Source organism: Zosterops lateralis, assembly GCF_965231275.1.
Source record: "Zosterops lateralis genome assembly, chromosome: 3".
Classification (NCBI taxonomy): Eukaryota; Metazoa; Chordata; class Aves; order Passeriformes; family Zosteropidae; genus Zosterops; species Zosterops lateralis.
The window spans coordinates 107,967,803-107,980,848 of record NC_139764.1 but is presented as its reverse complement, the minus strand read 5'-3'; the positions used below and the strand labels follow the sequence as shown (position 1 = coordinate 107,980,848).

At 48.7% G+C, this 13,046-nt stretch overlaps 1 protein-coding gene and 1 long non-coding RNA gene across 3 annotated transcripts in view; both read right to left on the bottom strand.

Moving 5' to 3' along the window:
* Positions 1–13,046, bottom strand: part of LOC310906932 — a 226,187-nt gene that overhangs the window by 53,105 nt on the left and 160,036 nt on the right. The window lies entirely within an intron of this gene.
* TNFRSF21 (TNF receptor superfamily member 21) overlaps positions 1–13,046 on the bottom strand; it is a 35,844-nt gene that overhangs the window by 21,262 nt on the left and 1,536 nt on the right. For both annotated transcript variants that reach the window (XM_083858063.1, XM_083858064.1), the window contains exons 2-3: positions 8,088–8,742; positions 5,890–6,381 (exon numbers count right to left, since the gene is read on the bottom strand). In XM_083858063.1, the coding sequence (XP_083714189.1) occupies positions 5,890–6,381; positions 8,088–8,742 (1,147 nt within the window). The remainder of the gene's footprint in view (positions 1–5,889; positions 6,382–8,087; positions 8,743–13,046) is intronic.

The window sequence follows — 13,046 nt, the reverse complement described above, 5'->3', positions numbered from 1 at the left end:
GGACAAAATGATTTTTGGGCAAACCTGAGCAATGTTTTACATTGGGTGGTCTGAGGAAGATGGTGTTGTGAACTTGTCAGATACCAGCCCAACACTCCCATGGGCAGAGGTTTGTGCTGCAGGTGAAGAGTTGCTGCATCCCACCCAAGGCAGAGCACTGTGCCCGTGTCAGAGCAAACACAGCACGAAATACAGCAGAACAAGCTCCAGTGAGGGAGCACCCATATTCCTTGTGGTGCCCAGCACATTCCTGCCTCTTCCAATTTAACCAGCTCCCCTCCTGCCTGGGTCTCACCCTGTGGAGGTGGATAGGCTGTCAGCAGAGGACCAGCAGTCATCTGCACATCATCAAGCTGCAGATGCCAGAGGAGAGACTGCTTTAGAAAACAGAAACAAATACAACACCTTCTGCCTCTCTGTTTTGGCAGGTGGACAGACATCAATCCCTCATGTCATGCTCTGCCTGCCAGAGCTGTATTAGGCTTTGCACACAAGCCCAGGGCTGCTCCTCTCCAGGCACAGCTGCAATTACCAAATTATGTCAGCAGCAATGGGCACACCTGCCCTCCTCTGGGATGCCCTCAGGGATGCTCTGGGCATCTCTGCCCCACCTGTGGCCTGGGCACAAAACCTGAGGCACCACAATTTGAGGCTGGTGAAGCTTTAATGTTTGAAAAGATTGGCTGTTTGCCCAGCTGTTTCCACAGAAGCTCCTGCCTCCCAGAGTGATCTTTGCCACCAGCTAGGACCTGTTCAGGAGCTGATCACAGGGAAAACTACCTCTACCAACAAAAACACTACCCTAAGTGGCTTTCATTTCATTTACTCACACAAGCACTAAGGAGGGGTCCTAAAGTAGCATTCAGTGTCAGCCTGTAGACCTGCGAGTGCCAAGCCTGCAGCAGTTTCCTTATCCAGAGCAGCAGTTAAATAGACCTGAGGAATAACATCCTCAGCTGGACTGTTTCCATGCACTTGCTTCCCTTCATTAGGTGATAGATCTCTAGAAAAGACTGACTGAAAAAGCCCACACATAACCTGAAATGTGCTGTCTCTTGCAAATAATCACGTAATTTTACTTTGATAAGCAGCTTCCAACTAACCATAAATGAGTACCTGATTCCATTTGAGAACCAGCCTGCAACGACCCTGCCTTCCCCACACCCCCACTGGTTATAGTCATGTGGGAATGCTTTGGAGCTGCAGCCTCAGGCTCTCCAAGGTATAAGATGTGGTCCCCCTTCAACACCCTCAGTGACTTCCCTGGGAGCAGACCAAGCTCAAGCCTAGCCCTGGGTCCCTCAGCAACCAGCAAGGCAAGGACTCCTCCCCACTCATCCCCAACCAAGGATATCCTGGCCCCCAATGTCCTGACAACTGATCAACCAAGACCCCCAAATCCCAACACTCCCCATCTCTCCAGTGTCACATCTCAACTCCCCACTTTGATTGTGAGCCATTTTAAGCACATGCTCTTCTACATGCAGTAAAGCCTCAGCCCCACCCCAGCTGCAAACAGCTTTTGCAGAACAGTTAATTTCTCTGATTATTTAACCAGAGGCTTCCTGGCTTTGCTCTCACCACCCACTGCAATAATGTGCAATTATAAGACTTGAAGAAAAATAAAAGGGAAGTGGCATGTCATGCCAGGCCAGCGCTGCCAAGATCTGCTCTTCAGTCTTTCAACTCCCAAAAACAATCACCAAACTCTTTTCTTGCCTCCTGGCATATGATTTCAGACAGCTGCTTCTACACACAGGTTTCACCCTAACATTTATCAGGCTTTGTCTTTCATCCTCTGCTACTAAATGGATGAAAACCAAAGGCAACAGTATCAGCAATTTCTGTAAAAAGAATTCAAGCTCATCTTCATGTTTGGCAAATGGCATGTTTGGCATGATGGGAAATCTGGCATTTCCAAGGCATTTGAGAGACAAGCTCCAACTCTCAAGTTTGTACTGAAAGGTTTCTGCAAGACCATTTTCTCACCTCTGGAAACGTCTGAAGAAAGGAAATGGGTATTTGGTAAAACAAAGGCATGAGCCCGGTGTTTAGGTTGTTCTTGATCTTCTAAAAGAAAGAAGTCATACAAGGTTAAACCACAGAGCCCTATCAGCCCTGTACCCACGTCACTCAGGCACCACGTGGATAATTTCTCAGGAAACTTTGACAAACTGTCAACTGTTGGATTCCTATCTGCAGGGCTGCAAAGTAAGAGCCAGCTGAGGAAGCAAGAGGTCCAGCTTCTCTAACCACAGCTACACTGCTCTGCCTTCTCAATCTCCCTCTGTTGTGAGGATGGACACGAGGACAGATGTGGAGGTAGGCTGGCTGCTAACTCAGGCTATTAATCATTGCAAGCTCTCCCCAGACCTCTGAACCATTTAATCCATTTGCTGCCTTGGCTGGAACATGTCCATGCTGAGGACACGGGTTTAGTTCTAACACCAGCCTCCCAAGCAACTTCTATTTTTATGTTTGGGCTGTTATTTAAGGCATGTATTATGACCAGAGAGAGGATAGGGCACAGATGCCAGCTCATGGGGAGATGAGGACAAGTGAACCTGCCCCTGACAACAACTGCTGATCAGGATCACACACCTACCTCAATTATTTAAACAATTCAGGAATTCAGTCCTTTCAGGAACTGGGCAAGAGTTTGAGCCCCTGCTTCCACCCTAAACCCCTCCTCTTTTGGTAAGGAGCCCAACCACAGTGCCACGTCTTTGCTCCAGCACTGAGCACTGCTAGTGCCACCCCGACCACACTTCACCCAGCACCCATGGCCTTGGAGAAATCAAGAATAAAATTCCTCAAACAGACAAAGCCTTGGATGCCCACCTGGTCCCATGGGATGCCCAGGGGGTTACCAGTGTGAGGGCAGGAGCCCAAGGACATCTCCTCTGAGGAGAGACTCCAGTGCCTACGTCAGACCTGGACTTTCCTTTCAAAGGTTAAAGCTGTTTACTGAAAGGATTAAAAGGGAGGAGATGGTAAACTAGGAACAAATGGGAGCAGACTGTTTGCAAGAGCTACATAAACAGGCAATAAACACACCCCAGCCCCTTGCTGGTGAGCCAGCCAACCTCTGGATGGAGATCATATGGATGTGGGTGCACTGGCAGCACCCAGCCCAGGGGCTTCACCCCCAGCCACAAACAGAGTTTGCACTCTGACTGATTGCTCCCTACACCCCTTGTGCAACCACAAACTGGGCTGGCACCTGAACCTGGGGAGCAGCTGTGGTCCTCACATCTCAGGAGGCTTTGCTCTGGTTGCCTACCATGGAGGGATCCACAGAGCAGCACAGGAGGGGAAAGACTTCACCTCTGCAACAGCCTGAAGTTTGTTCCTGGCTAAACTCACCCCTGTCTGAAATGCTGCTTCAGGATGAAGCATGATTTGGGAACAAACACTGCTCGAGCAGCAGAAAGCTAAGCCATGACGCAGCAGCCCTGCAGAACATCTCAGCTGTACAGCCAGTTATTAAATAAAAGGTCAATTCCTTTATGGCACTACACCTCTCCTTTCAAGTAAACAGTCTTAAGAGCCAGACATTTCAACAGGAAAGGCAGAGAGGGATTTATGTACCACTGCAGAGGAGAATAATTTCCATATCTGACACGACAGAGAAGCACCACCAAGTAAGAGCTAATGAGCAAAGGCCTTCCAGCTAACACAACACGATTTGGTCTGCACTAAAAGCAAGACAAAGCATTAATTGGTTTGTGCCCATTTGCCTGCCTTGATTGCACAAAGTTCATCTGAGGACACGTGGTGGCAGGATGAAGTCACAAAGCCACCCATGCCAAGCAAGAACAAGCGTGACTGTCGCAGGAATGACTGGGAGTAACGGAGCCATTCACCTCCAGACTGGAGACGTTCAATCACACCAAGCTGGTTTATCACCTAAATGGTTTTGCTGTTACACCCAGCCTATTTCCCAAGACAAAGGGAAAACTCAGCAAGGATCTTGTGAAATTTATGCAGCTGTTAATGTGACAGAGAAGGCTGGAACAACTCACCCTGGGAAGCGCAGGATGACCCGTGAATGATGCCGTCCCCCAAAGGATGACAAGATCTGGGGTGAGAGGTTTTATCTAAATGGGTTAAAACAGGTCATTGCTCTCCACATCAACTTCCTACATGGTTTCTTTAACCTGAATCATGATTAGTGACCCAACACACAGCAGTGTCCAAAAAGGCAGCTCCAAGGTGGCTTCCAGAAGGATCAGCTGCAGCACAGGTACTTCAGCATGGTCTGAAAAACCAGGATAGAATCCAGAGCTGCAACCACTCAAAGCAGCATGGTCTGGTCCCTGCACCTGAGCACTCCCTGTCCAGTACAAACTGCCCTACTCTGAGATGCTTCACAAAACAGGAAAGCATCAGAAATTCAACCAACTGGCAATTAAGGTCTTGGGGAAAAAGGTTACTGCAAATAAGCAACAACCACTCGTTTCTGACCTATGAATCACAGCCAAACCCATATATTCCTGGTTGTGCCCACAAACAATGATGTCTAATAAGGTTCTGCAACTCCACTGCAGATCACTCGTAACAGTCCCATGGACCATGCTTTGGGTGCCACAGATTTTAGGGACAATGGAGTGCAGGGGTTACGGGAAAAAGTTATCAAAAACAGAAAGAAGTTTAAGAAACTGCAGCCCAAGAACACAAAAAAGTTGAAAGTAAACTGATAAGCAATACAAACACAAGAGAAGGCAGAAAACCAATTCCAACAAGATCTTACTGGTTGTATAAATGAATTAATGAAGGCAAACAAAGTGTAGGTCTATTAATCAGCAGGAAGGTGAAGAGAGTACATGACAGAAGACGCCCTATTCAAAGCCTTCTTTGCTTTGTATTTGAGCACTCAAGGATGACTTTCATCAAGGACTGATCTCTCTTAAACCTTCCAATCTTTGTACAACCCATTCCTTGTTTGCTGCCCCCCCCTTGTTAAGTGTGCTTTTCTAAAGGTTAACAGTGAACGGATGTTTAAGGTTGAGCAACGTCAACCCAAAGTTAAGTAAGGACTTGTCAGTCTGCACAGGATAAGGGAAGGTCAAAATTGCCACAGGAGCTTTGCAGAGGAAGGACTGTGCATCCCACTAGGGAGATCATGGCTGCTTGGTACTCATGGTCACACCACCATTAGTTTATCACTGATTTTTACAAATTTCAACTTGAAGATCACAACATGCCTTCTTTAAAGTCACATCAGAAAGATGACAGCAAATCATCCACTAAATGAACAGAAAACACTACCAAAGAGGGAGTTTGGGCAGACCTGATGATAGTTGTGGAGCTGTACACATCCACGACTCAGCCTTTAAGGATAACCTTTCTGGCTCCACTGTGGGCAAAGGGCTTGGGACACAAGCCAGCACTTGGGATTTAGGGCTAAGAACTGGAATTGAGGCAGTGCCAAGAGGTGGGGGATGACTCAGCCTCCCAGAAACAGATGGGGATGAGGGGATAAAGGACAACATGAAAGACAACCAGATCCATGCCTGAGTCACCGAGAAAATAAGGACCACGTGAAACAGAAGAAAAGCGGGAAGGAAACAGGAGAAAAGAAAAGGTGCCTTCATTCAAAATCATTCTACCAATGGAAGAAGGGTAGAAGCTGGAGAAGCTGGGTGAGAAGAGAAGCTGGAGCAGGTGACACTCCCTCCATTAACCCTTCTTTCAGGAGCAGGGACACACCATGGGAACTGGAAGGAGGAGAAGCAAAGGATGAAGAAACATCTGAGGAATGGGCTTTGTTCTCACTACAAGACCCACCAAACGAGGAAAGCCACGGGTTGCTGGCTGTGGGGGTGGCCCCTCCACAGCCCTGGGTTGGAGTCGGGAGGACACCACACTCTGGTCATTACTGCTCACCGTGCCCGTTGCAGTAATAGATCCACTTCTCCCTGTTCTGTGTGGGGGTGGTGGACTTTTTCATAATAGCTTTTTCCACAATGGCACTGGGATCTTGCCGGGGTCCCTTCTTCAGAGTCCGTGAGCTCTTCCTGACGCTGCAGACCACGATCACCACCAGGACCAGCAGCAGGAACAGGACGATCATCCACGGCAAGTGCTCGTTGATGTCAAAGTGCTGGTGGACGTTCTGCGAGCCTCGCCGCGGGGGCCTGTAGGGGCCGCTGGGCTTCTCACCCCCCATCATCTCCAGGGATGGCTGCTTCTCCAGAGCTTGGCTGGTCTGCTTGTGCCGGTAGCTCTGGGCCCGGCTGGTGGTGCCCACCAGGCTCCCGCCGACGCCGCCCGTCTCGTTGGCCGGGGTGTCGTTGTAGAACCGCGCCCGCTCCATCACGCTGCCGGAGGCGCGCGGCGCCGGAGAGGGGACGAAATCGGGAGCTGAAGAGTTCAGACCTGCGGGAGGAGAGGAGAGTTGAGTGTCACGGCCCCGGAGATGCGATATGGCATCACATCACGGGCTAAGACCTGCCTGAGCATTGGCTTGGCCAGCAGACAGAAACCCAACGCCGGGCAGTGAGAAAGAGTAGAGGTGAAGTTGAGGTTTGCCTCTGGGAACAGGTGGGTACAGTTACAGAGGGAGCTTCAAGGTAAAACTGACCCTTGCTGGTTCAGGCTAGAGGCAGCTTGTTACAAAAAATGAGTTACTAAAGGCGTGTTGTCAGTCTGTGTTTGTCCCACATCCAGCATTTCTCAGAAAACCAACAACTTTTGAGTGAGTTGGTTTTTGTTTTTAGGTTTATGAACATTAATTTTAAGTCATTTGTGGAATTTCATATCTGGACAAAAAGTACAAAAATACATGATGACTTGTAGGCTTAGTGTCTCTCCACTGGGCTTGTTAAGGAAGCAAAATCTGTTTTTTATCAGCCCTGCAAGCAGCTGCAGATGAATCAACTGCAAAATAGGTCTCTGAAGCAACCAAACTTCCCCCTCAAGGGCTACCTTCCTTCTTTATTGAGTCTCCTTATCAACCAGCTCTCAGGTCCCAGCCAGATGCGAAATGTGAGCCAAAGTCTGGCAAGAAGAGGAAAAAGGGCTGCTGTGGCAAAAACTACAGATTATTTTGGAAAGGCATCTTTTGGAGATCGTGTCTCACAGTCTGCAAGATGAGACAGAGTGGATGTATTCATCTGTAGCTGGTCTTTTACCCCAGCTCGCTTACCCAAAACACCCTAATCAGGACACCGAAACAGGGAAAATGCTTCAACTTTTACGTAATTGTCGACAGTTGATTTCAAAGTTCAGGAAACACCCTCCTGTACACTCCCAATGATACACCAACGTCAGGACAGGCTTTGCGACCTAACAAAAGTGAAGCACTGGAAGCCTATCACTATCAACACTTCCCTGCTATTATATTTACTAACTCAGCCATTGACGTCATCAAAAGTTGTATTTTTAAATTAAAATACCTCATCTGAGACACCGTAGGGAAGCTGCTTTCCAGAGAGTGCAGAATACCACCTTAAGTGGTGTCCTACAGCACCCCTGAAACCAGCCACAGCTACAGCATCACCATAAAGGCTGTGAGGATGAGCCACTTCCAATTAAGCTAGAGAAAGAGGAATTCCACATAGTAATCTTAAGAGATTGTAGGAAAAAAAAGTTACAGGACAGCCTAGGCTCCTGCAGGGCTGTTCCAACAATGGTTTCCATTCAACCAATACTGTGACAGTACAGAGTGAAATGCAGCAAGGAAAGCACAGGCACAAAAGCAGTGAATCCATCAGAGGAGGAATCTCCCTGCTGCAGACAGACTGCAGGGGTTTTCCTGCTGCATCCCAACCCAGGTTCATGATGACTGCACAAAGACTTGTGCCAGCACATCACAGAGACAGGACAAGAGGCTGGGGAAAGTCATGTCCTTTCAGCCCAAGCAGCAGGACAGCCAGAAGTCTGATCAGAACTGCAGTCTCAGTGAAAATGTTATTAAATGTGATTTAATACAAGTGAAGGCAACCCGATGGCATGAAACAGAAGCACCACCCAGGCTTCAGACCAGGTTGTTTGTTTCTTAACAGCGTAACACCAACCCTGACCAAGGCAGAAACACAATCCCTCAGTCAAAACCACACCTGTGTTTCAGGGGTGGACGTTACCTTTGGGAAGATCCGTGGTTGGTGGAACCTCATAGGGCTGCTCATCCACTTCGGTGCTCGACGAAATCAAAGCTGTGTTTGGAAGGGACGCTGGAGAACCACAGACGTTGTCACTCTCCTTCGTCCCCGGCTTGATGACCACCATGTTTTTCCCAAAGCAGTCAGTGTAGGGTTTGCACTTCATCACACTAGAAGGCACATCAGAAAAGGTACCACGAGGGCACGGCTTGCACCTGACGTCTTCGGTCTCGGTTCCTTTCTTGCGGACGCCCCAGCCGACCGGGCACACCGTGTAAGGGACGCAGGTATCGTTTGTCTGAAACGTACCAGACAGGCAAGTGCACTCGCGGTCGGTCAAGGCAGTACAATGAGTTTTCTCAATCATTGGCAGTTCGCAGGGTTTCCTACAAGGGTGGCACCGCTCTATGCCGTTCTCGTGCTTGGTAAAGGTCCCGTCTGGGCAAGGGCTGCACTCTCTTAAGGTACTCTTTGTACAGTGCTTAGACACGTAGGTTCCTGCGGGACATTTGTCACAGGTCAGCTCTTCGTCGGTGGCACGGTCGAGGTGGCGGTACTTGCCAGGGGAGAGGCTGATGGCATTCTGCTCAGAGGTCAGCTTCGACTGACCATCAGCGGTGCCAAGGAGCATGAGCAGCTGGAAAACAAACAGGAGGGATCAGCCAACAACAGCGTGCAAAGGGAGCCCTCTCTGTCAGCGACCCTCTGTAAGATCACAAGGGATTTCCCAGAGCTGTGGGACCATGGACAAGTTTCTACGCCCACGGGAGGGACCCCAGTGAGGTCAGAGTGGAATGGAACCGGTGCAGGTGGCAGCATGCTCTCCAGACACATCCCCAGCTACGATTATAATTGCTTAAATTTGACACCACACTTCTCGGTGAAACTAAGCATCATTTACACTGCAACCCTGCCAGGGTGGTAAATACTGCTAATTGTGTTTCAGCAGTACGTGCTACCTGGCCACCCCAGGAGAATTCAGACCAGCTTTGCATTTCAAGGCTGAGAGGCTCCAGCACGAGGCAGGCACTCACTGACAAGACAAAAAACACACGCAGATGGCAGCTCTGACCTGTAAAACTTTCCTTCTCTATTTGTTCATCTGCACTTGTTCAAATAGTTACCTTTCTGAGTAACACAAACCAGGATGAAATCCAGCCTAGCAGCTCTTTCTGGGCTATTTTTCAGCTCCTCTGCCTTTCCACGATTTTTTAATGACCCGGTGCAACTGTTGGGTTTGGCAAGACCGCAAGGGATGTTCTGCTTTGAGCTTCCAACCACATCTGAACCCACTCTAAACCAGCTGCATTAGCAACAGGAGAAAAAACCTGGTGCTATTTTTACACTCTTCAAGGAACTCTGCTGTAACTCAGCTCCTCATTGCATCAGACACAGGTAAAAGGACATCAGTTTTTAGACACTGAAATGGAAACAACTGGGCTTTGCTATAAATCCGTCTATCTCTGCTGACTTCTAATCCCAAAGCTTTATTCCCTTAATTCCTTTGCAATGATGCTTCTCCATCCCCAAGAGAAGCTCTATCTACCAAGAAGTATCTCTGCTTCCTTCAGAAGACCTCTGGTCCATGGATTTAATGTCAGTTACGGCAGCAGTGATAAGTCACCAAGAACAAAAGGCATATTAAAAGAAAGGTGGACACAACCTCACACAGCATGCAAAGCAATAGGAAACACGTTTCCAAACAGCCACAGGCTAAGTTTGGAGGCAGAGAGAGAAGAAGTCAGTGCTACCCTGAATTTTCAAACATTTTCCACACTGAAGGTAAAAAGACCAAAGACCCTAACGCTGCTCAGCTGCAGAGCCAAGCACATAAATCACTTGCCTGTGTTACACAATCCCTTGCCTCTTGCTCTGCTACCTATTCTGGGCTATCAGCCAACAAGAATATATTCAGAATGATTAAAAAAAAAAAAAAAAGGCTCCCGACAACATGACTCTGCAGAAGGCACATCGTGGCAGAGCCGCAAGCTGCGCCGCATCATTTTTGGTGCAGTCTCCCGCTTCCTGGAAACACACAGCACATTTCTGTTTCACCTGCTAAATAATTTACAGCTTGGGATTTGTACAAAACACTTCACATTTTTATTTATTTTTTTTTTTTTATTTAGTTAGTTAGTTTTCTCCCCCTGAAGGAGCAATTACAGAGCAGGCAGAAGCAGGCAAGCCCGCAGGAGCCGACGAGGATCCTGCAGCGGCCAGACTAATTACGGCACGTCAAATTAAAAAGCGGGGCTGCCCTGGCAGGCAGCAAAGGCTTACAGGATGCATTTTACTTTTTCCCTCCCCTAAGACATGATTTAACAAAGCGCTTAGCTGGCTCTAAGGAAACCTGCCACCCTCCCCTGTAATCTCCATGACGCATCCCTGAATTAGCAGACTGGCCTCTTAAGGCAGCAGGAGGGGTCACCCGTGTTACTCACCCTGCTCCCGTGCCAGTGCCGAGCAGGAAGGTGATGAGCAGGACAGGGCGACAGGAGAGGCAGGACAGGCAGTGGCTCTCCTGCCTCACCAGGAGTGAGCTGTGTGCTGCTGTCTCAGATGCTGATTTCTCGCTCTGCATCGAGCTAGACCTTGGGAAACCCACGGACAGTCCCAATACAAGCATGTGCCATAGGTTCCCTCCTGCTCTCCCTGGTCTTCCCATTCCAGCATCTTCCCATCCCTCACTCGGGTAACCAAAGCCTGGAATAGCAGTAGGCTTGAGTTGGCTTTTCTGAGGGGTTTTTTTTAAACACTATCTCTCAAGAAAAGCAGTGCTGGTATTTTTGAACATCTCAAGATCTTCAGCTGCACATGCACTTCCAAGGGAGAACAGCAAGTTCCAGTGGGGGATGGCTAAGCAGCACTGAGCATCTGCTATTTATTCAGACTGGCATTTCTGCTCCCTAAAATAATCCAACTGCTCAGGTTTTGCAGCATTTAGATCTCTAAAAGCTAAGGCCAGGAGCAGGAGGACATCTTCAGCAAAAAGGAGTGTCTGCTGGTTTGGTCTCTCACCCTCTCAGGGCTGCCCAGTAGCACACAGACGTGGCTGGACCTTTCTGGCTGACACTCTCAGTTCCAGTGGAAAAAGCAGCCAAGTAATGAAGTGAGCTCTGCTGAGCCACTGCACTTCATTTCATTACTCTGGCACCAAAGGAAGTGTACAGAGTAACAAACAAACACAGAAAAACCAGAACGGGTGCAAGGCAACACTAAAGAGCAAACTTCATTACTTCAGTTTCAGCAGTGCTCTCTGTGCCCAGTGCAGGGACAAAGAAGGGTTTTTAATGGGACGGGTCCCTTTCCAAAAAGGGTCAAGCAGGACAAGGTGGTCACAAGCCCCAAGAGCAACCCCAACTCAGCACCAACACCCTGCACCACACAGGCAAAGGCACCTCCCAGCCACCTTCACCTATTTCAGCACACAAAGACTTCATGGCATGAAGAAATGAGATCAGTCTGGGGGACACCACCATTTTGATCTCCCCACACCAGGAAACACTCAGAGAAGGGGACCTTCACATTCAGGTGCAAACAAACCCTCAAGGCAGCAGCACCCCACAGCTGGTGTGGGCACGACCCTCCTCAGCACCACCCAGCCTGATGACTCCATCTCTGTGCTGTGCTCCCATCACTCTATTCAATAACTGTGCTGCAGGGAGACCCGACAGGCAATCTGCACAGGAAACAGCTCTAAAGGGGCCACAAGCTGCCTTGGTATGTGCACAGAGAATGCAGCTGTGACCACCTGAGAAACCTGGTCCAGTGGCTGGCATGCCTGCCCATGGCAGGGCTGTTGGAACTAGATGATCTTTAAGGTCCCTTCCAACCCAAAGCCATTCTATGATTCTGTGAATACAGTGTCTCATTAAGGGACCCAAACCTGCACAGTGAGTCAAAACACCAGCAAGGAAGTTGGTGAATCAATTTTCTGTCCTGAAATTTGTGTCCTAAAATGCTGCTACACTGAGATTGTCAATCTCAGGTTGTGTGCAGTGCTGCCCTGCTGCCAGACTCATGGGGACACAGAAATAAACCTAAAACTAAAGTAAAAATTTTTTAAAATAAATTAAAAAAAAAAAAAACCACCCAAAACATGACTAGCAGCTAAACACAGGGCACTTGATCCTGGTAGAGAGGAGCAGAGACCTGCAAGTGAGCAGGGACCAACAGTGCTAAATTGATATTCTGGAAATGGTTTCCAAGCAAAACCAGCAGAATTTGGTAGAAATGGCAGCTGGCTCTGTGGCAATGCCTTGGCACAGGCTGGGCATGAGCTGCACTGCCTGCCGCCCTTCCCAGAGGTCAGCTGCACCCTTCACCACTACTGGGAAAGTGCTTGCAACATTAAAGTAAAAGAAATAAACACATAAAAACACCAGGAAGACAAATAAACTGGTCTGGAGATTTTACGGTAACTTGGCAGACAGGAGGAGCAAAAGTCCTGTCCCGATCACTGTAAAAAGGATCAAATTACTCAGTCCGAAAAAAAGTTGCCTGTGAGGAGAGCACTGAAGAACAAGGCAAGTTTCTGCTTCTTGCAACATGACCAGCTATTTCGGTTGGCTTGGGGTTTGTGAAATGAGAGTCCGGGGCTCGCTGCTCAGCAGTTCCTTTCCTCTATCTCAAGAGCAAAACACAGCGAGTGGAGCGAGCCAGAACAGCAGCAGCACAACATCTGGTCCCCATGAGGGAAAAGCCAGCAGCCAACCCCGCAGGCAGCGCGGACGGAGCTCGGAAGCTGTAGTGGGAACAGTGATAGGAAGCATCCCCGCCAGCCACGGTTTTGCTCCAAATAGATAAAATCCCGCAGCTTTCCAAAAGCCCAAAGCTAAAGAGAGGTGATATCGTGCTGGTTCCGGACAAAGGCAGTAGGGGAGATGGTGGAAATTACCTTGCAGCAGTCAGTGGGGTCCCAAAAAAATCCACCAAGCAAAT